We start from the raw sequence: 24888 nt of genomic DNA on the forward strand, positions 1-24888 counted from the left end.
TATGAGGAGGAGATGTTTAGAATTTTGAATTAACCTGGTACTTATCAAACACTCCCCAATAACCCCACCAATGCATACAAAAAACAACTTCAACAGCTTATTACCAAGGGTTATGATTTAAAGATTTTGAATAAAAAAGAAAGGGCATTTCTGGTCCCCACAGTTCCCAGGATCCCTACCATATACTATTTACCCAAAATACATAAAAACCCTACATGTCCACCCGGTAGACCTATTGTCAGTGTTATCAATTCCATTACGGCAAGAATTGGGAAGTACATCGACTTTTACCTTCAACCGCTAGTGAAACGTACATCCTCCTACCTTAAAGACACCGGTTCCACTATTAGACTCCTAGAGGAGGTCAATATACAGGAAGGATTCATTATGGCCACTGCTGACGTGGCATCCTTGTACACGTGTATAGCCCATGAGAAGGGTATAGATGCAGTCAAACATTTTCTCCATCGTGAACAGTCCCTTGCAACTTTTCAATGTGATTATATAATCGAATTGTTGGACTTCGCAACCAGACATAACTACTTCTGGTTTAACCAGAACTACTACCTGCAACAACGGGGAGTGGCAATGGGTGCCAAGTTCGCACCTAGCCTTGCGAACTTGTTTATGGCCAAGTGGGAGGAGGATGTCGTCTATGCCCACGGGACCACTTCGTTGGTTCTGTGGGCTAGGTACATAAACGACATCCTCCTCCTGTGGAATGGCTCTTTTGAGACACTCGAACAATTTTTCGAGTGTCTGAATTCTAATGACAGGGGCATCTCCCTTTCATATGAGGCCAGCAGGACCAAGATACATTTCCTGGACTTGGAGATAGAAATAGTAGACAGAAAATTTAAATTTAACACCTACTTTAAGCCCACTGACCGTAATGGTTTTATTCCCACCACCAGTTGCCATCATAGATCCTGGTTAAGTGCTGTTCCTCGCAGCCAATTTCTCAGGCTCCGTAGGAACTGCACGGACACGGAATTATTTATCACACAAGCAGGTGTCCTTAAACAAAAATTTATAGACAAAGGGTATGACAACGCCAACCTGGATTTTGAGATCCAGAGAGCCATGAATATTGAAAGGAAAACTTTACTCGAGGTAAAGCCAAAAAAAGAACCGGATGAAAAGTTTAAATGGGCAATGATAACATCTTTCTCAACCCAGCACAAACAAATTAAAAGCATTGTAAGAAAACACTGGGATGTCTTGAGACATGATAACATTCTGGGCGGGTCATTGCCAGAAGAGGCCAAGATTATATTTAGGGGAGCACCATCTTTACAGGGTCAGATAGCCCCCAATGTTATAAATCCACCATCCCGGCCTTCTTTTTTCCATAACATGACAGGCTTTTACCCGTGTAGAAAATGTGTGGTATGTTTGCACAATAACCTGGAAGGACGTAAAGTCACAGAATTCACATCCACAGTCACGGGGAAAAGATATACAGTGAAATCTTTTTGTACGTGTAGTACCAAATACATAGTATATCTTATCACATGCCCTTGTCGTAGACAATACATTGGTCGTACCACCAGAACGTTTACAACAAGGGTAGGGGAACATATTGCTCTAATCAAAGGCAGGGACTCTAAGCATACGGTACCCAGACATTACAAGCAATATCATAATAGTAACCCCACTGGTTCACAATTTGTCATTATAGACAAATACGTCCCGCCGTGGAGGGGGGGGGGCCAAAATCAGAGGGGTCTCTCGCCTTGAAATGTTCTGGGCGTATGAACTACAGACCTTTTTTTCTCAAGGCATGAACGTGGAAGTAGATGTTAATGCCTTTATAAACGAGTCTTGACAGATTTATCATGAGATAAGAAACATCAACTTCCGTTTAGGAGTACTAATACCTAGGGTGTATATTATGTCTGATACTTTTTACATGCATGTGCCTTTCCATCTGTTACACATTATTTTATTATTATTATGATTATATTTACTTTATTTTGACAATTGGGTAGTTATTATTAAAGTATTGTCTTTTTTGAAGTAATACAATATGAGCTATATGGGGACATAGAGTGAGTCAAGAGATGGAATAATTAATTGTCCATCTCTTCTCTCTCCTGCTGAGAATCCATCTTCTTCATATTTTTTTCATTTTTTCGTTTTCATGGACTCATCTATCATCTTTGAATGAAGTCCTGATCGTGTTTAGGTCACCCATTAATGAACACTCATTGTGTACACTTTGAAGGCCGGTCTGGGGATTACAACATCATTTCCGGCCCTTTTCCCCTCTTTGCAGGTCACTTCCTGGTGTGATCGAACAGAGACCGGAGGTGATGTACGCATGCGTCGTTTTTTGATGACGTCACCGCGCTGGACCACGCCGTGCGCATGCGCGAGCGCGGTCTCTATTAGACTATGGGGGATGTGATTGAGGTTGAGACGCACAGTTGCGGCCTCGCCCTTCATTGATGTCACCGCGCTGAACTACGCCGCGCGCATGCGCGAGCGTGGTTTTTTATCGTAATATACGTTAGGGGGGATGTCACTGATGTGGTGACGCAGAGTCACGGCCTCCCCCTCCATACACCCACTAAGAGGTCATAAGGGGTAGTAACAAGTGGAAGTGGGAGGTTCTGGACGCCGGGACTCTGCATCCTGTCTCCTCCTGAAGCACATGACACCATTAGACCTATGGGAATGGAATCATTTGAAAGAGAGGCTTGGAAGGCACTCAGCATCATGTCTCCTGAAGCACATGACACCATTAGACCTATGGGAATGGAATGATTTGAAAGAGAGGCTTGGAAGGCACTCAGCATCATGTCTCCTCCTGAAGCACATGACACCATTAGACCTATGGGAATGGACTCTGCATCATGTCTCCTCCTGAAGCACATGACACCATTAGACCTATGGGAATGGAATTATTTGAAAGAGAGGTTTGGAAGGCATTCAGCATCATGTCTCCTCCTGAAGCACATGACACCATTAGACCTATGGGAATGGAATCATGTGAAAGAGAGGCTTGGAAGGCACTCAGCACCACGTCTTCTCTTGAAACACGTGACACCATTAGACCTATGGGAATTGAATTACATGAAAGAGAGGCTTGGAAAGCACTCGGGTCCGCCATTTTGGATGACCCCGGAAGTGCCAATGCAAACAAGCCTGGGAGCTGGATTCTCATCAGAGGGGTCCTTGTCCCTATATAAAGGAGTCTGGCTGCAGTGGGCAAGTACCCCAGACGAAGTCTTGTATGACGAAACGCGTCGGGAGGACTCCACTGCCGCCATTTTACTTGCAAGCGCTTTTTATTCTGAAATGTAAGTGTTTTTCCTTTTAATAAATTTTTTATGGTTTACGGAATTACGCTATGAGCCCCTTCTTCATTACATGTGGGTAATGTCCGTTGGTGTCCGAGCTTCCATATGAAGAAGACCTCTTTGGGATAGCAACGTTACAACTTCACCATTCACCAGCCCTTGGTTCCCTGCCTTCATTGCCAGTGAGCAATCCAAGCCTGTTTGACCCATATAGCGTATGCTAGGTGGGTCCCAACTTTCTGGTAAGCCTCCAGTCATCCTAGGTGGCGGTTTCGCACAAGTGTTTGTCAGCACATGTTGGATTACATACAGAAATCTCTCACGAGTATATGTTTTGGAATTTATCACCATTGCAAAATTTATGTTCATTGTACCTGCACATTCAGTTTTGGACTTTATTGCCATTTTTACATCCTGTTATCACTTTTGGTGACCCTAAGGCTTTATAACATAAGTGTTCTATATGTATGAATGTTCACAAAGTATACAAAACACTATCTTTTCACAATTCATTTTGCTATTATATGTGGTATAGCAATATTCTCTTTCTCATTTTTTAGCGCTACACTTGGTTACATATGATTTATTACAAATTTTCTATTTGTTGTGTTAGCTGCTTACATCTATGACTTTTTTGGAGTAAGCGCATGGTTTATAGGTTTTTTATGCACTCCCTATATTACCAAATGGGAACGTGACCTGGGAGTGCAATTTACAGAGAAACAAATTGATCGGCTCCTTCTCTTTTCCCATAAAACTTCTATCTGCACCAGACACCAGGAAGCGGGATTTAAATTACTGTCCCAGTGGTATTACACTCCGGAAAGACTCCACAAGATGTTCCCTCAGAGTACGGACCTTTGTTGGAGAGGCGACTGGTTCGCTCCTTCACATCTTCTGGTCCTGTCGCATCCTCCGGCCCTTTTGGACAGAAGTGCGTCGCATAGTGAAAAAAATTCACCGACTGGGAGGTGCCGGAGACCCCCGAGTTCTTCCTCCTACACTACCACGAGATTCCTATTAAGGTCTACAGGAGATCTATTATGCCCCTCCTGCTTACAGCGGCAAAAAGCTGCATCCCCTTGCTCTGGAAACAGACACAGCCCCATCAGTGGCCGTCTGGTTGAAAAAGGTAACAGAGATCAGGGAAATGGAGGACCCGGTGGCCACAGAGTAAGGCCTTAATGAGCAATTCTCAAAAAAATGGTTTCATTGGCACAAATTTGTTTGCTCCGAGGAATATAGAGAGCTGTTGATCTAGCTTCCCAGCGGTATAACGAATCTGCAAGCTCCCCGGATGGGGATGGTGAGACTGGATTGAGGTATGTATATCTTCTCAATCCCCCCCCCCCCTTTTTTTTCTGCTCTCTCTCTTCCCCTCTCTATTCTTTTCTTTTTTAGCTGCTACTTTCTTTTTACATCTCCTTGGTCGTACGACCTTGGGATCAAAGCGGTTCTTGTTCTCTTTTTTTTTATATATAAAATGGTGTTTGCCATAAAAAATTGGCCATGCGGGATGCAGAACCTCCCTATTCCTCTGCAGATGGGTGGAACCCCACAGATAGACTTTTATTATAAAAATGTGCTAACTGTATCATTGAATGTATTTGGGGGAGTTCACTGTTATACATATCATTGGGGTTGTTTCTATTTCTGCATGCTTGTCATTCTTAAATAAAGAATTTATAAAAAAAAAAAAAAAAACATAATAGGGGTGGATTTAAGACCACCCTGCAGAAAAAGTTAGAGCAACAGTGACTGCTCTTTATTACAGTAGACTCCTGCACAGAGAAAAGGTTTCACACTGGGACATGTGCTTATCCTGGGGTTCAGCTTTACGCCCCTATAATGTTGCTACAATTGTTAAGATATGTGGCTAGTAAGTTTCTGGAAGAAAACAATATATGTTTCATTATTAAAGGCATATTGTATTTTGTGGCTTCACTTTTTTGTGCGCTGCAATGGCAAAAAGATCAGTGGTAGCCATGCAAAAGTCAACTGTATTTACTAAAATTTGGGAAATATAGAACTTACTTTTGATCAGGTAACTAACCTACCCACATCATCAATAACAACATATAGGTTACAAAAAAAAAAAATTTACAGATTGCGTTTCTCTTTACATTTGCAAACATGAACACTGCATAAGAGAATAAGAGCTGCATAATGTGTTTGTTTACAGGCTGATGACATTTACTTACATTGGATTCCACTGTGTCAGGCGCAGAGTCTTCTACAAAATACATTCCAGACTTCCCTACACAGAAACATTTTTTAGTTGCAGATACATTTAATAACTAGACATATCACTTGTACAGTTGTGTGTCCCCCTTTTGGAGGATAAAACATTCTGTAAAATATCGAAATATAGAGAGCATACTTCATGCAGATAACAGACAATATTACAGAGTTTTAAATAAAGTAACAGGGGCCAGATATTAGGCTCTCAAAAGACACAATAAATATATATAGTCTTATGGAACGTTATCATCCCTAATACCATTCTTTTTCTCATCTCTCATGAATTACCGTATTTATCCGCGTATAAGACGCACTTTTTTCCCCTTAAAATCAGGGGAAAATCGTGGGTGCGTGTTATACGCCGATCCCCACTGTCTGAGCCAAAAGAGCGAGCACCGCCGAAAAAGACCAAGCCGAGTGCTCGGCTCTGCTCGCAGTCCCGCCTCCCTGCTGTTTCAGGGAGGATGAGAAGAGCGAGTGCTGCCGAAAAAGACCGAGCCAAGTGTACTGTGTACTCGGCTTGGCTCGCAGTCCCGCCCAGTTCTTATGATCGACATAACACAGGTCCAATGGCGGGACTGCGAGCGGAGCCAAGCCGAGCCGAGTACACTCGGCTCGGTCTTTTTCGGCAGCGCTCGCTCCTCTCATTCTCTCTGAAACAGCAGGGAGGTGGGGCGGGGTGACAACCCGAGTACACAGGCTCAGCGGCAAATTTAAACAATTAAATGTTGCAAACAGCACACTACACTGGGCAAGGCTGCACTTAGCAAGGCTGTACTGGGCAAGGCTGCATATGACAATGGGCAAGGCTGCAAATGAACACTGTTCACTCTGCAATGATGGACAAGGCTGCAGATGAACACTGATGAGGCTGCATTGATGGGCATTTAAATATAAGTTTTTTCCTTAAACTTCCCTCCTAAAAGTTTTCCTTAAAATGCCCTCCTAAACTTGGGGTGCGTGTTATACGCCGATAAATACGGCATTCTATCCCTTTTTTTTCTAGTATCAGTTGTAGGGCCGAGACAACTAATCGATTATGAAATTAATCGATTAATCGGCCAGTAACATAATGGGGTTAAAAAAAAAAAAAATTACCCCTTTATAGTACAAAAAGAGCAAATCGCTATTGTAAATATTACTTTCACAGTAAAAAAAAATGAACCCCATACAGTAGCAACTATCTGCTCTTTTTGTACTATAAAGGGCTAATTTTATTTTATTTTTTTATAACTCCATTATGTTACTAAACATCTTAGGCCTGGTTCACACCTATGTGTTTTTGGTGCTTTTTGCAGAAAGACATTACAGTTCATTTAACTGCTTGCCGACCAGCCGCCGCAGTTTTACTGCGGCAGAATGGCACAGCTGGGCAAGACGACGTCACCTTACGTCGCTTCACCTTTTGGCTGCTAGGGACGAGCGTGCACCGTTGAAGGCACGCGTGCCCGCAGCTGATGTGAGTGCCCGGCGGGCGCGATGACCGCCGGGCGCCCGCGATCGCTCGTGACAGAGCGAGAACCAGGATCTCTGTGTGTAAACACACAAATCCCGGTTCTTTCAGGGGAGTAGAGACAGATCAGGTGTTCATACTAAGTATAAACACTGATCTCTCTCTCTCCTGCTAGACAGTCCCATCCCCCCTACAGTTAGAACACACCTAGGGAACAGTTAACCCCTTGATCGTCCCCTAGTGTTAACCCCTTCCCTGCCAGTGACATTTATACAGTAATCTGTGCCTTTTTATAGCACTGATCGATGTATAATTGTCCCAAAAATGTGTCAAAAGTGTCCAATTTGTCCGCCACAATATCGCAGTCCCAATAAAAAAAAACAAAAAACAAAAAAAAAAACGCAGATTGCCATTACTAGTGAAAAAAATACAATAATAAAAATGACAAATCTATCCCCTATTTTGTAGACGCTATAACTTTTGCGCAAACCAATCAAAATACCCTTATTGCGATTTTTTTTACCAAAAATATGTAGAAGAATACATATCGGGCTTAAACTGAGGAAAAAATTAGCTTTTAAAAAAAAAAAAAAATGGGGATATTTATTATACCAAAAAGTACAAAATATTGTGTTTTTTTTTTTTCAAAATTGTCGCTGTTTTTTGTTTATAGCGCAAAAAATAAAAACCACAGATATGATCAAATACCACCAAAAGAAAGCTCTATTTGTAGGAAAAAAGGACATCAAATTTGTTTGGGGACGCAGTGCTGTATTGCAAAAAATGGCCTGGTCATTGAGCAGCCAAGTCTTCTGGGGCAGAAGTGGTTAACATGGTTTCCTATGGGACACATTCATATCTCTGCTTTTTTCAGCTGCTGCGTATTTGGAAAGGGTCAAGGACTTTTTTCCAACGCAAAACTGTGCTTTTTTGATTCAATATACTTCAATGGAGAAGCTGCAGAAAAGCATGTAATGCATTTTTGCAGCAATTTGTGTTTTCTAATCTGCCCGACAACAAATAGGGCAAAACACCCCAAAAACCTAAAAACGCAAATCGCAGCAAAATCACGTGCGCAAAAAATCAAAACGCACAGGAAAAAGCACTCCAAAAACAGATCAAAGTAAAGTGCATTGGTGTGTACATGCTGGCCACATGGATCAATTTTCAGAAGAGAATATTCATATGAAAAATCTTTGTACATTCACTGAATGAAAGAATGTTGTTTGAAATTTTCACTTGCTTTTAACATTCTGTTTTAAAATGAATGTCATTTCTAACAAAAACCACATACACTGTCTGAAAATTCCTTTGACCAAGAAGTTTTCTATTATTTCTTGATTTGATTGTAGCCGTATTAGTGCAATTGTGACAGAGAAAATTGAGTACTGTCCGTGATACTTTTTTTATTTGCACCAAGTGCAAATAAAAAAAGTATCACGGACAGTACTCAATTTTCTCTATTATTTCTAAATGTTTCAGTCACTGTGGTTGAAAACTAACGTCGATTTGACCCCACTAACGATTAGAAAATCAAACGTTCGTTCTTAAAATACTATTTTTTTGAAGGAAGACATTGTTTTTGTATGACCAGCATATAATATATTACAGTTCTGTTTGAAAATCTGCAAAACAGTCTAACTTTTTTTTTTCTTTAAATAAAAAAATTTGATCTCCGATTCTGATGAGATTTACCAGATTCAACATCTAATAGTATATACAGTATATCTCCTCTAATAGTATATACAGTATATCTCTTCTGTTTGTTATTCTCAGAGTGGATTAGATATTTTGCTCCCTAACCATATAGTTGGTTACTGATATTTACCACCGCATAAAGATATTTAAGCATAAATTGCCTTTTTTTTTTAAACTTAACTAAATTATAAAATTATACACCACAGTTTTTTAAGGATTATTAATCGATTAATCAAAACAATAAATAGGCCAACTAATCGATTATGAAAATAATCCTTAGTTGCAGCCCTAAATCAGTTGAGAGAGTGATTGCCATTTAGGTTACCCGTATTTCCACAGTTACACATATAACTTAAGCTGTAGACAAAAAGAAAGGCTGGAATTTGACACATGTTAAAGTTATATGGAACTGACCAAAATATACGTAGCCAAAACATTTACCTTTTGTTTTGGCTAAAACTGAGTAGGGTTGGAACCCTTGCCAGTTTTTTACTGCTATCTGTAAAAGGATGTAATAAGAACCAAAACCAATGATGAGTAGACATAAAATTACTTTTTTCCTTAAAAAGCGTTACTTAACCACTTCAATACAGGGCACTTATACACCTTCCTGCCCAGACCAATTTTCAGCTTTCAGTGCTGTCGCAGTTTGAATGACAATTGCACGGTCATCCATCACTGTACCCAAACGAAATTTTTATAATTTTGTTCCCACAAATAGAGCTTTCTTTTGGTGGTATTTGATCACTTCTGTGGTTTTTATTTTTTGCTAAACAAATAAAAAAAGACCGAAAATTTTGAAAAAATAAATGTTTTGCTTTTGTTTCTGTTATAAAATTTTGTAAATAAGTAAGTTTTCTTTCACTGATGGGCACTGATAAGGTGGCACTGACAGGCACTGATAAGGCGGTACCGATGTGGCACCAATGAGCGGGCACTGGTAGGTGGCACTGATATGCAGCACTGATGGGCATTGATAGGCGGCACTGGTGGGCAATGATAGGCGACACTGATGGGAAAAGGAAGGCTGCAAAGATGGGTTCTTATGGGTGGTACTGATAGGCGGCACTGCTGGGCACCAATAGGCGGCACTGATGGGCATTAATACGTGGCACTGATGGGCATTGATACGCGGCACTGATGGGCATTGATACGCGGCACTGATGGGCATTGATACGCGGCACTGATGGGCATTGATACGCGGCACTGATGGGTACTGATACCTGGCACTGATAGGCATCCCTGGTGGCACCGGCAGGTATTGTGAGTGGGCACTGATTGGCAGCTGCCTGGGCATTGATTGGCAGCTGCCTGGGCACAGATTAGTATTTCCCTGGGGGGGCATACCTGGTGGTCCAGTGTGGTGGCCATCCTGGTGGTCCTGGGCGGCATGATGGTGGTCCTGGGCGGGATCAGAGGGGGGGCTGTGCTGATAAACAATAAGCACAGACCCCCCCCTGTCAGGAGAGCAGCCGATCGGCTCTCCTCTACTCGCGTCTGTCAGACGCGAGTGAGGAAAAGCCGATCACCGGCTCTTCCTATTTACATCGTGATCAGCCGTGATTGGACACGGCTGATCACGTGGTAAAGAGTTTTCTTCAGAGACTCTTTACCTAGATCAATCGCCGCGAAGCGCGCCCCTGGGGGCGCGCAGCGGCTTAATATCCTGAGGACGTCATATGACGCCCAGTCAGGATATTGAAATCACTTTGCTGCCGTCATTCTGCTATATGGCGGGCGGCAAGTGGTTAACCAAGGACCCTGCATTCACTAGATCAGGTTTCCCACAGTACACAGAAAGCAATTATTTTAGTAAATATAAACTGCTAAATACCTTTTTTCATCAGCAGTACATAGCAGTCTTGTGACGTGTATCCATGTCTGGCCCAGCACTGGTTAAAGCTTGTAGGAGGAGTTTTCATTCTACTGACTGTCCTATTGGCTGCATGACCCCTGACAGTTTGGACAGTGCTAATTGGACCTGAGCTGAAGACAGGATCAAACAGCCTTTTTACACAACGTGGATTAACCTCTTAGGTTCCACAGTGAGTATAACAAGCATGCTTTACTGCACATACAGACTGATTTTGCTGTTGCAGGTTTAGTAACACTTTCATCTAGGTCGATGCATTGGTGGCTTAGGAAGTCCACCTGCGAATTGTCCACTTCAGAGATGTGGATAGCCAAGGCCCTTTTCACACGGGGCGGATCCGCTCAGCGGACTCTGCTAGCTCAGCAGGGGATCGCTCCATTGACCCCTGCTGAGCAGGCAGATTACAGGTCCATCTCTGCTCACTGTGCAGGGACAGACCTGTAAGAGCCCCGCTGTTCTCTATGGGAAGATTGGATGAAAACAGACAGCATGTCCATTTTTATCCAATCCCATCCGGTCCGCTGGACGAATGGCGAACATATCACCATCTGTGTTTTCAGCAGATCTTGTGGGATCGGATGGCAGGCGGGTGTCAGCGGGCACATCTCCGCTGATATCCGCCTGCCCATACAAGTCAATGGGTAGCCCGCTCAGATCCGCCTAAAAAACGGACAGGTGGATTTTTGCAGGCCGATTGTGAAAGGGGCCTAAGAGCTGGAATGTGAGCAACAGATTTGTTTCCCTCAAGGCAGCTTGACTTCCGGTGCAAACCTAATGGTTTATGTAGACCACTGCTGTGACATTTTCTGACTGCACCCTGACTGGTGAACCTGCAGAAGGTAGGTCCAGTTTTGTTGTTGAGTTACTCTAATAGCTCTTAGTTACAGAATGCGGAGGAGTCGTCTAATTACCTCTGATGACCAGATCTGGACAATTAGGGAGTTGTAAACTTTATCGCATCCTTTTAGACAGGCTGGAGTTAAACTAGGTAAAGGGCACTGCCTTGAAGGAAGCTACCCTTAAAGCAACAGAAGCCTCCTGCAGAAGTAAACTGAGTGGCATCGATTTGGCTTGAGGGGAAATCTGGCGCAATCATCTTCTGTCTGTTGGCAGACAAGATTTTGGCAGAGGAGTGTTACAGCAAAAGTTTGTCCAGGTATCCTGTGAATGCCCTGGGTCCATATAAAAGCTTGAAGCAGGGCAAGCACCTGTGTGAATACTTTGAGTGCACAGGTGAGCCTGAATGGTGGTATAACCAACCCTTGTGACTGAAGTTATTGCAAAGTGGCTAGTAAATCAGCTTGTTTTGGGCTGATGTTGGCAGAGTGCAAGGTAGAAAGCGGGGAGTGGCAGGGGTAGAAATTATAATATGTACCCATTTGAAAGGGCAGATTAGACCCAGTGATCCAGGGCATCTGGGAAACACACTGGCTAAAAACACCAACAGATAACCCCCCCCCCACTCTGAGTGAATTTGGGCAGGCTAAGTACGCGTAGGAATCCAGGGCCTGTGCCAAGTAGCCTTGGTTTTGAGGTTGATGTCTGGAGACAGAAAAAAAAAAAAAAAATTATGAATTTGATGATGAATTTATCAAGGGATTCTCCAAACGGGCATTCACCATTAAAAGGTGTGTGTAGAAGACACTTCCTACAAGCAGGTTCAGCAGACCAAACTTTTAGCCACAAAACCCTGTGCATATGCACAGTAAGAGACAAACAAAAGATTTGGCAAATTACACTCTCTAGATTGTCAATGTAAAACAATAAGGCTGCAGGGTTGGACCTGGCAAGGGCAGAGTAGGTCTTTAAAGTGGTAGTAAAGTATTTTTTTAAACTTGTACCCAGGTACAGTGAACATCTTCTAAACTTGAACTGTTTAGGAGATATTCACAATGGATGCAGCCGGTGACGTCCCTTCAAGCTGTGTCGCGGTCGTGACTCTGTGTGCATGTGCGGGAGTGACATCATCATGGCTTGGCCAATCAGATGGCTGGAGCACGCAAACCCAGAAGAAGAAAGACTGAGTGAAGACAAAAGCCCTGTCAGCGGTGAAAGCGCACCACTGGAGGGCTTCAATCTAAGTTAAGTGTTTCATAATGTGCTAGGATGCGATGAATACTAGCACATTATGCCATTGTCTTGCAGGGTTTTTTTTTTTCTTTTTGGTTTACTACTGCTTTAAGAGGCCCAAAGGTTACTGTCCCGCCTCTACATCTTGTCCAATTAGAGAACATTTTCCATTTATTGAGAAACATATTCTCTGAATGGCACCTGCGCCGAGCGCTCAACATCCAGTGTTCACAATGCAGCTACTCGGTATGTGACTCAGACGCTAGTCAACATCACTGTAGTAGTGATGTCTACAACAGTGCTCTCCAGCTTCAAGAGCGATCCTAAAAGTATGAGATATATAGAGAATATATATATATAGTGAGTGTGTGTGTGTGTGTGAGTGTGTGGATCTCAGTAGTGTGTGTGTGTGTGTGTATGTGTGTGTATATCTCAGTAGTGTGTGTGTGTGTGTGTGTGTGTGTGTATCTCAGTAGTGTGTGTGTGTGTGTGTGTGTATCTCAGTAGTGTGTGTGTGTGTGTGTGTGTGGATCTCAGTAGTGTGTGTGTGTGTGTGGATCTCAGTAGTGTGTGTGTGTGTGTGGATCTCAGTAGTGTGTGTGTGTGTGTGGATCTCAGTAGTGTGTGTGTGTGTGGATCTCAGTAGTGTGTGGATCTCAGTAGTGTGTGGATCTCAGTAGTGTGTGTGTGTGGATCTCAGTAGTGTGTGAGTGTGTGTGGATCTCAGTAGTGTGTGAGTGTGTGTGGATCTCAGTAGTGTGTGAGTGTGTGTGGATCTCAGTAGTGTGTGAGTGTGTGTGTGTATGTGTGTGTATGTGTATATTTCAGTAGTGTGTGTGTGTGTATATCTCAGTAGTGTGTGTGTGTGTGTGTATATCTCAGTAGTGTGTGTATATCTCAGTAGAGTGTGTGTGTGTGTGTGTGTGTGTGTGTGTGTGTGTGTGTGTGTGTGTGTATCTCAGTAGTGTGTGTGTGTGTGTCTCAGTAGTGTGTGTGTGTGTGTATCTCAGTAGTGTGTGTGTGTGTGTGTATCTCAGTAGTGTGTGTGTGTGTGTGTGTGTGTGTGTGTGTGTGTGTGTATCTCAGTAGTGTGTGTGTGTGTGTGTGTGTGTGTATCTCAGTAGTGTGTGTGTGTGTGTGGATCTCAGTAGTGTGTGTGGATCTCAGTAGTGTGTGTGTGTGTGTGGATCTCAGTAGTGTGTGTGTGTGTGTGGATCTCAGTAGTGTGTGTGTGTGTGTGTGTGTGTGTGTGGATCTCAGTAGTGTGTGTGTGGATCTCAGTAGTGTGTGGATCTCAGTAGTGTGTGTGTGTGGATCTCAGTAGTGTGTGTGGATCTCAGTAGTGTGTGTGTGTGTGTATGTGTGTGTATGTGTATATTTCAGTAGTGTGTGTGCGTGTGTATATCTCAGTAGTGTGTGTGTGTGTGTATATCTCAGTAGTGTGTGTGTGTGTGTATCTCAGTAGTGTGTGTGTGTGTGTGTGTGTGTGTGTGTGTATCTCAGTAGTGTGTGTATCTCAGTAGCGTGTGTGTGTGTGTGTATCTCAGTAGCGTGTGTGTGTGTGTGTGTGTGTGTGTATCTCAGTAGTGTGTGTGTGTGTGTGTGTGTGTATCTCAGTAGTGTGTGTGTGTGTGTGTGTGTGTATCTCAGTAGTGTGTGTGTGTATCTCAGTAGTGTGTGTGTGTGTGTGTGTGTGTATCTCAGTAGTGTGTGTGTGTGTGTGTGTGTGTATCTCAGTAGTGTGTGTGTGTGTGTGTGTGTGTGTGGATCTCAGTAGTGTGTGTGTGTGTGTGTGGATCTCAGTAGTGTGTGTGGATCTCAGTAGTGTGTGTGTGTGTGTGTGTGGATCTCAGTAGTGTGTGTGTGTGTGTGTATCTCAGTAGTGTGTGTGTGTGGATCTCAGTAGTGTGTGTGTGTGTGTGTGTGTGTGTGTGTGTGTGTGTGTGTGTGTATCTCAGTAGAGTGTGTGTGTGTGTGTGGTCTTAGAGGGCTGCGGGTGCGCGTGGTCTGCGAGGGGTGCGCGTGGTCTGCGAGGGCTGCGCGTGGTCTGCGAGGGCTGCGCGTGGTCTGTGAGGGCTGTGAGGGCTGCGGGTGCGCGTGGTCTGCGAGGGCTGCGGGTGCGCGTGGTCTGCGAGGGCTGCGGGTGCGCGTGGTCTGCGAGGGCTGCGGGTGCGCGTGGTCTGCGAGGGCTGCGGGTGCGCGAGGGCTGCGGGTGCACGTGGTCTGCGAGGGCTGCGGGTGCACGTGGTCTGTGAGGGCTGCGGGTGCACGTGGTCTGCGAGGGCTGCGGGTGCACGTGGTCTGCGAGGGCTGCGGGCGCATGTGGATTGTCTTGAGTACCTGTGCATTGTCTTGTTGAGTACCTGTGCATTGTATTGTTCATTATTAGTGTTGGGAAGCTAGTTGTTAAGTAATTTGGACAGGGTATAATCCCCAATCCTCATTAAATTAGTAGGTACGATGCCCGGCGGGTGTGGAGACTCCGTGTACATCTTGTGGCATGTATGCGTTCCTTGATCATCTGATTGAGGGCGAATACTGCAGTGCAAAATGTAAGCACATTGTTTCCCTGGAAGCTCAAATTCTGAATCTAGGGACGCAACTGTCAGCACGTAGAAGACCCTCAATACTAAAGAAAAGCTGGGAACGTACCCAGCAGGGGCCAGTACAGAGGCGGGGGGAGACAAAGAGGTGCAGCCACTCGAAAAGAGTAGATGGGTGACAGTCAGGAAGGATAGAGGGCGAAGGGCCAGAAAGGCAGATTCTGGGCTGAAGCATCCCAATAAGTACGCTCCATTGAGTGACATTGGTGAAAACAGTCAGGGACCAGCACTGCTGGAGCTGAGGGACTCTCCTAGCTGCCAGGGGAAGAAATCCTCCAGTGAGAGTGGGGTGGAAGCGAAGGGAAATGATAGACAGATTCTGGTGGTAGAGGACTCAATTCTTAGAAGGGCAGAAAGGGCAATCTGTGACAATGACCTGAAGCGCCGAACTGTATACCGTCTACTGGGCGCTCTGGTTCGGCACATCACGGATCTGGGGGACAGATTACTGGGAGGGGCTGGGGAAGACCCGGCTATCATGGTGCACATTGGCACCCATGACTTTTATGGACTTAGGAGCTAAATTGAGGAAAAGGACCTCCAAGGTAGTATTCTCAGGAATACTACCAGTACCTCGAGCCACCAGAGGGTAATTAGGGAAGTAAACAAGTGGCTGAAGAGCTGGTTTAATAAGGAAGGGTTTGGGTTCCTGGAGAACTGGGCCGACTTCAGTCGGTCGCCAGTTCTATAGAAGGGACTGCACCTAAATAAGGAGGGTGCAGATGTCCTGGGAGTGAAGATGGCCAAAATGTTTGAGGGGTTTTTAAACTAGGTGACGGGGGGGGGGGGTCCAGAGGTAGAGCTAGTCAGCACGGAACATATTCCAGAGGGTAGTATTGGGGGCACTAGTGGTAGGCTGACTAAAGCACAAACCCGAGGTAAGTATAGTAACAAGTCCTATTTGCAATCTCGGAACACACGATAGGAGGACAGTATGCGACCGGTCTAAACTACGTAGCATGTTCACCAATGCAAGGAGCCTGGCGGACAAGATGGGTTTACTAGAGATACTGTTGTATGAGGAGGATTTCGATTTTGTGGGAATATCAGAGACCTGGTCAACAGCTCTCATGATTGGCTGACAACCATTCAAGGGTATTCCCTTTATCACAGGGACAGAGAGGGTAACAAAGGGGGAGGGGTATGCCTTTATATCAGGAATAATGTACAAGTGAATGAGAGAGATGACATCAATAAGGGAGCTAGGGAGGAGGAGGAGGAATCCTTATGGGTAGAGCTCCAAAGGGATAAAGCGGAGGGGAAAATAATACTGGGAGTATGCTATAGGCCCCCTTAACCTGAGGGAGGAGGGGGAGACGGACCTATCACAATTCGGATTAGCAGCAAGGATGGGAAGTGTTTTCATAATGGGGGATTTTAATTATCCAGACAGACTGGGCGGAGGGCACCACGCATTTGTCTAAGGTTCGCCAGTTCCTAAATGTCTAGCAACAACAAAGCGTTACTAGATGTACTGATTACCAACAATACAGACCTGATCACAGATGTGGAAATATGGGGCAATTTAGGAAACGGTGATCACAGGTCAATTGGCTTCAGCATAAATCACACAAATAGTAAACATAAGGGGAATACAAAGACACTGAATTTCAAAAGAGCCAACGTCCCTAAACTACGAACCTTGCTAGAAGATATAAATTGGGATAAAATCTTAGGAACAAAGAACATGGAGGAGAGATGGGTTTGCTTTAAGAGCATATTAACCACTTAAGCCCCGGACCATTTGGCTGGCCAAAGACCAGAGCACTTTTTGCGATTCGGCACTGCATCGCTTTAACTGACAATTTTGTGGTCGTGCGACGTGGCTCCCAAACAAAAGTTATTTTTATTTTTATTTATTTATTTATTTCAGGTACTTATATAGCGCTGTCAATTTGCGCAGCGCTTTACATATACATTGTACATTCACATCAGTCCCTACCCTCAAGGAGCTTACAATCTAAGGTCTCTAACTCACATTCATACATACTAGGGACAATTTAGACAGGATCCAATTAACCTACCAGCATGTCTTTGGAGTGTGGGAGGAAACTGGAGTACCCGGAGGAATTCCACGCAGGCACAGGGAGAACATGCAAACTCCAGGCAGGTAGTGTCGTGGCTGGGATTCGAACCAGCGACCCTTCTTACTGCTAGGCGAAAATGGACATCCTTTTTTTCCCACAAATAGAGCTTTCTTTTGGTGGTATTTGATCAGCTCTGCGGTTTTTATTTGTCGCGCTATAAACGAAAGAATAGCAACAATTTTGAAAAAAAAATGCATTATTTTTTACTTTTTGCTATAATAAATATCCCCAAAAAATATATTAAAAAAAATCATATTTTTTTCTCAGTTTAGGCTGATAAGTATTCAACATATTTTTGGTAAAAAAAAAAAAAAAAAAAAAATCACAATAAGCGTTCATTGATTGGTTTACGCAAAAGTTGTAGCGTCTACAAAATGGGGGATAGTTTTATGGCATATTTATTGATAATTCTTTTTTATTAGTAATGGCGGCGATCAGCAATTTTTATCATAACTGCGACGTTATGGTGGACACATCGGACAATTTTGACACATTTTTGCGACCATTCGCATTAATACAGCGATCAATACTAAAAAATTGCTGATTACTGTAAAAATGTCACAGCAGTGAAGGGGTTAACCACTAGGTGGCGCTGTAGGGGTTAAGTGTGTCCTAGGGAGTTATTCTAACTGTGGGGGGGAGGGGCTGTGTGTGACACTACACTGATCACCGCTCCCGATTACAGGGAGCTGTGATCAGTAAGAGTATCATTAGGCAGAACGGGGAGATGCTTGTTTACATTAGCATCTCCCCATTCTTCCTCACCGTGAGACGATTGCTGGTATCCCTGCGGACATAGAGTCCGCGGGACCCGCGATCATGAAGCTCCCTGCAGGCGGGGGCACTCCTGTGAGCCGCCTCTTAAAGGGCAACATACAGGTACGTTAATCTGCCTGTACGTGCCCTTCTGCTGCAGTATATCTGTGTGAGGCGGTCAGGAAGCGGTTAAATAGGGGCATTAGCCAGTGCATCCCACTGGGAAATAAATTGAAAAGAGCGAGCAAATGTCCTGGATGGCTTAACCCCAATGTAAAAATGCATATAAAAGCAAAGGAGAATGCCTTCTAAAAATACAAGGCTGAGGGATCATCATCAGCATTCAGAGTTTACAAAGAAGGCAACAAGAAATGTAAGGGTGCAATTAGGGTGGCTAAGATGGAACACAAAAGACACATAGCGGAGGAGAGCAAAAAAAATCCCAAGAAATTCTCTAAGTATATAAACAGTAAAAAAGGGAGGACAGAACATATTGGCCCCATAAAGAATGAGGAAGGACATCTGGTTACAAAGGACGGGGAGATGGCGAAGGTATTGAATTTATTATTTTTCTCTGTCTTCACGAGGGAATCGTGGAGCTTCAGTAACCAAAACTGCACTGTTTATCCTTATGACACATCATAGGAAGCACCCTCATGGCTAACAGAGGACAGAATTAGAAACAGACTTGGGAAACTTAACATTAATAAATCACCAGGACCAAATGGCTTGCACCAGAGGGTACTTCGGGAACTCAATCAAGTAATTGCCAGACCATTGTTCCTAATTTTTACTGACAGTCTACTGACTGGAATGGTACCAACTGATTGGAGAAAAGCCAATGTAGCACCAATATTTAAAAACGGGTCAAAATACATCCCTGGGAATGACAGACCAATTAGCCTTACATCAATAGTATGCAAGCTCTTGGAGGGGATGTTAAGGGACTATATACAGGATTTTAGTAATGAAAATGGTGTCATTAGCAGTAATCAGCATGGATTCATGAAGAATCGTTCTTGCCAAACCAATCCATTAACTTTCTATGAGGAGGTGAGCTGCCACCTAGATAACGGACAACCCATAGATGTGGTGTATCTGGATTTTGCAAAAGCATTTGACACAGTTCCCCATAAACGTTTACTGTACAAAGTAAGGTCTGTTGGCGTGGACCATAGGGTGAGCACATGGACTGAATACTGGCTACAAGGGTGAGTTCAGAGGGTGGTGATAAATGGGGAGTACTCGAAATGATCAGGGGTGGGAAGTGGGGTACCCCAGGGTTCAGTGCTGGGACCAATCCTATTTAATTTGTTCATAAACAACCTGGAGGATGGGGTAAATCTCTGTATTTGCTTAGGATACTGAGCTAAGCAGGGCAATAGCTTCTCTGCAGGATGTGGAAACCTTGCAAAAAGATCTGAACAAATTAATGGGGTGGGCAACTACAGTACTTTTCATGTGACAAGACTGAAGAAATGACACTTTGCTACAATGTAAAGTAGTGAGTGTACAGCTTGTATTACAGTGTAAATTTGTTGTCCCCTCAAAATAACTCAACACAGCTGTGACAGACCTAGCCGGGAAAGAGACTTTTGGAGGGGACTGTATGCTAGCCTCTTGCCGATCGATCGGGGGCCCTTGCATTTGGGGGAACGGTGCTCTTTGTGAGCTGTATGTCTGGGGACCCTGGATTTGCCATATTGGAATAGTGGCTGATTCATAATGCTGAGACAGATGCTGTTAGGAGATGCTGATGTAAATTCCAAACACCTGTCTGTCTATTGTCTGCTAAAATGTGTATTGTAAATAAGTCTACTATGGGATCTATGAGTCATTATATCCCCATTGTTATTTGTGTTAATTAACTCTGCTATTGTGTGAAGAAGAGTCTATGTTGATTGTGATAATGTTGATTGGGTTTTCTGAACTACAAGACGGCCAGTCTGGCCTAACGGTCATGTCTGAGGGATTAGTTAATTAGCTCATGTTAATTAGGTTACAGCTGTATTGTTAGAGTAATAAGAGCAGGAGGTCTGCACCTCAATTTTGAGTGTATAAAAGCCTGTATTTTGTCAATAAAGAGAGATTCCTGGTTGAACTTACATACAGCCTGCCTGGTGTTTTTTCTGAGCTACACAACTGGGTTAGAACGGCACATAGCTGAAGTTCTAATCCCGGAGCATTGGATGACCGAACCATCAGACGTTGCAATCTGATTAAATAGCTGCAGAGGAGTGTCGGGAGAGTGGAACCGAGCAAGAAAGGGGCTCGTTACAACAGCCATTAATGTCTAAACCGGTGGCAACAAAAGTGAGTACACCCCTAAGTGAAAATGTCCAAATTGAGCCCAAAGTGTCAATATTTTGTGTGGCGACCATTATTTTCCAGCACTGCCTTAACCATCCTGGGCATGGAGTTCACCAGAGCGTCACAGGTTGCCACTGGAGTCCTCTTCCACTCCACCATGATGACATAACAGAGCTGGTGGATGTTAGAGACCTTGCGCTCCTCCACCTTCCGTTTGAGGGTGCCCCACAGATGCTCAGTAGGGTTTAGGTCTGGAGACATGCTTGGCCAGTCCATCACCTTTACTCTCAGCTTCTTTAGCAAGGCAGTGATGGTCTTGGAGGAGTGTGTTTGGGGTCGTTATGTTGGAATAATGACCTACGGCCCAGTCTCCGAAGGGAGGGGATCATGCTCTGCTTCATTATGTTACAGTACATGCTGGCATTCATGGTTCCCTCAATGAACTGTAGCTCCCCAGTGCCTCCTCAGACAGCACTCATGCAGTCCCAGACCATGATACTCCCACCACCATGCTTGACTGTAGGCAAGACACATTTGTCTTTGTACTCCTCACCTGGTTGCCGATACACACGCTTGACACCATCTGAACCAAATAAGTTTATCTTCTTGGTCTCATCAGATCACAGGATATGGTGCCAGTAATCCATGTCCTTAGTCTGCTTGTCTTCAGCAAACTGTTTGCAGGCTCTCTTGTGCATCATCTTTAGAAGAGGCTTCCTTCTGGGACGACAGCCATGCAGACCAATTTGATGCAGTGTGTGGTGTATTGTCTGAGCACTGACAGGCTGACCCCCCTCACCCCTTTAACCTTTGCAGCAATGCTGGCAGCACTCATACTTCTATTTCCCAAAGACAAAATCTGGATATGACGCTGAGCACGTGGACTCAACTTCTTTGGTCGACCATGGCGAGGCCTGTTGTGAGTGGAACCTATCCTGTTAAACCGCTGTATGGTCTTGACCAATGTGCTGCAGCTCAGTTTCAGGGTCTTGTCAATCTTCTTATAGCCTGGGCCATCTTTATGTAAAGCAGCAATTCTTTTTTTCGGATCCCTAGAGAATTCTTTGCCATGAGGTGCCATGTTGAACTTTCAGTGACCAGTATGAGAGAGTGAAAGCGATAACACCAAATTTAATACACCTGCTCCTCATTCACACCTGAGACCTTGTAACAATAATGAGTAACATGACACTGGGGAGAGAAAATGGCTAATTGGGCCCAATTTGGAGATTTTCATTGAGGGGTGTACTCACTTTTGTTGCCAGTGGTTTAGACATTAATGGCTGTGTGTTGAATTATTTTGAGGGGACAGCAAATTTACACTGTTATACAAGCTGTACACGCACTACTTTACATTGTAGCAAAGTGTAATTTCTTCAGTGTTGTCACATGAAAAGATATAATAAAATATTTATAAAAATGTGAGGGGTGTACTCACTTGTGAGATACTGTACATGGTAAATGAGGTTTAATGTAGAAATATGTAAAATAATGCATTTGGGTGGCAAAAATATTAATGAAATCTACTCACTAGGGTGAACCTCTGGGGGAATCTAGGATGGAAAAGGACCTGGGGGTCCTAGTAGATGATTGGCTCAGCAATGGCATGCAATGCCAAGCTGCTGCTAACAAAGCAAGTAGAATAATGGCATGCATTGAAAATGGGATCCAGAGATAAAGTGATAATTCTCCCACTCTACAAGACTCTGGTCCGGCCTCACCTGGAGTATGCTGTCCAGTTCTGGGCACCAGTCCTCAGGAATGATGTACTGGAAATGGAGCGAGTACAGAGAAGGGCAACAAAGCTCATAAAGGGTCTGGAGGATATTGGTTATTAAGAAAGGTTACAAACACTGAACTTATTCTCTCTGGAGAATTGACGCTTGAGAGGGGATATGATTTCAATTTACAAATACCCTACTGGTGACCCCACAATAGGGATAAAACTTTTTTGCGGAAGGGAGTTTAACAAGATATGTGACCACTCATTAAAATTAGAAGAAAAAAGGTTTAACCTTAAACTGCGTAGAGGGTTCTTTACTGTAAGAGTGGCAAGGATGTGGAATTCCCTTCCACAGGCGGTGGTTTCAGCAGGGGGGAGGCATTGATAGTTTCAAAAACGATTAGATAGGCACCTGAACGATCACAACATACAGGGATATACAATGTAATAATGACATATAATCACACACATAGGTTGGACTTGATGGACTTGTATCTTTTTCAACTTCACCTATTATGCAACTATTTAACATCGGTTATCGGCATTCCTTTCCTTACACATTGTCACAGCGTGAGACATGGGACACTTATACAGATAAGCAGTGTCGCGATTATCAGTGCCGTCCATCAGCGAAGGAGAAAAATTACTTATTAGCAAAATAATTAAAAAAAAAAAAAATAATTTTCATAAACTTTTTTTCTTCAAAATTTATGGTCTTTTTTTCGTTTGTTTAGCAAAAAAAAAAAAACAAGCGGTGATTATATACCACCATAAGTCTAAATGAAAAAAAAATTCATATGGGTACAGTGTTGCATGACCGCGCAAATGTCATTCAAAGTGCAACAGCATTGAAAGCTGAAAATTGGCCTGGGCAGGAAGGGGGTGAAAGTGCACTGTATTGAAGTGGTTAATTATCTCCCCTGTAGAACCAAATAAGTTTTCTCCACAAAGTGGTAAGTAGTAGTGGAAGTGTATCATTATGTGCACGTGTTTTGATGCTCAAAGTTATAACTCTGCACAGAAATATTTAATTACTTGGATAAATATGTTATGAGATTGTAACTTAAGACGTAAAAAAAAAGAATGTAATTATAAAAATTCACATGATTTATAAATCTAAACAAATTTATAAAAAACATAGGCTTATTTTTAGCAGCAGGTATAGATAGAGACTAATTAAAAATTATGATATTCATCATCAGGTCTTAAATGAGATCATCAATTATTTTTGTTTAACCTAGGTTCTGGGGTACGTCGTATAAGTGCTGCTAGGGTTAGTGGCTGGCCTCATGGAGTACAGTTTATCTGAAGATCATCTTCAACCTCTACTAAAGCACCAGTTGTGTAGGAATCATTAGGAAAAGATAAAAGCAGCCATTTCATCTATATTTAATTTGAACTGTCTGTAATAATTTGGTTATTGGATGCACTAGCCTCCATTTGATTAGGACGATGGGAGAAAAGTCTGCAAAGGCATGCTTCTCTTGAAGTGAAGTTAATTCTTCCATTGGTGAAAAGTTTATATTTCCTATTTTAGAACATCAAAGCCTTTAAATGATGCATCATGTCTGGTTAGGGCTCTAGGAATGCTATCCATGATAAAAAAAATTTGCTAAAATCATTAATTGTATTGGTTAGAACTCTAATCCCAAAAATAACCTTTGCTGATCTGCTCTCAAAACATATCAATTTCAGTTCCTCCTGCAGGGATAGGTCATTGTATTTGAGCAGTTGGTGAGATTATCGGGTGTCCATAATCTCAGATGCGTTCAAGTGTGTCAAATGTACTTATGGACTCCATAATGAGTGGGCAAATTGATCAATGTGGAGTAAAGTCAGCCAAGGGTAAAAAAAGAGCCCAATACAAGATCACAAATGCATCTTGATAGAAGCAAAGAAAGTAAGATTGTTGAACATAGCTTGAAGTCAGTAATGAGTGTAGGTTATAAAGATACTCTACATACCAAACAGATATTTATCTTTGTATGCAGGGTACTGAAACATTGTGTTATGGCACCACAAAATTGAATGTGTCACCATCTAATCTGTTCAATCAAATCGATGTTAGCTCGGGATTTTAGACAAACGTGCAACATTTCAGAATCACAGTAGGTTTCTTTATTAGGGAAAGTGACATCACTTTGCCTTATGAATTGACACACTTTGCAAAATGTTGCACTTTTGACTGACATGCTAAGTAAATGTAAATAAAAGACGATTGATTGAAAAAAAAAAATAGGAGGGTTGGTGTTATATTTGTATGAATGAGTAAGTGTAAAGACAAGTCAAGCACATTGATCCTGATCAACAATAATCACTTCTCTTCCAAAAATATTCCATTTCATAAGAAAAATAAGGTGAATTTACATATTACGCATTTCTGGAAGTGCCTAATTGATGAAAATGGCGGTTTAGGACATTTAAATGTAAGTACAGTTTTGCTGTAAAACATGGACACAGATTACAAAGATAACATGGGATCCCTGTAATATGATTAATACTAATAAATGTTTAATACCTGTCTCATAGCTCTATATGCAAAAAAAAGTGCATTAATCTGCAGGACTACTGCAAGTAATACTGTGCGATATTATTGATAAAAACGTGAGTAATTAAAAAGGAGATGTATACTTGGATTTTTCAGTCATCTGAGTTGATGCCGACTAGATGGAATATAGGCTTTGCTCAAAAATGTAACAATTATTGAGAGATGGGTTCATCCTCATCTGGCTACCAGCTGTGTGTATAGACATTTTAGGTCTAGAAGTA

General features: G+C 43.0%; 1 protein-coding gene across 2 annotated transcripts in view; it reads right to left on the reverse strand.

The window, feature by feature from the left end:
* LYST (lysosomal trafficking regulator) overlaps positions 1 to 24888 on the reverse strand; it is a 556505-nt gene that overhangs the window by 123208 nt on the left and 408409 nt on the right. For both annotated transcript variants that reach the window (XM_073627506.1, XM_073627507.1), the window contains one exon: positions 5507 to 5562. In XM_073627506.1, the coding sequence (XP_073483607.1) occupies positions 5507 to 5562 (56 nt within the window). The remainder of the gene's footprint in view (positions 1 to 5506; positions 5563 to 24888) is intronic.

This window comes from Aquarana catesbeiana, linkage group LG04 (genome assembly GCF_042186555.1).
Source record: "Aquarana catesbeiana isolate 2022-GZ linkage group LG04, ASM4218655v1, whole genome shotgun sequence".
NCBI classification, from domain to species: Eukaryota; Metazoa; Chordata; class Amphibia; order Anura; family Ranidae; genus Aquarana; species Aquarana catesbeiana.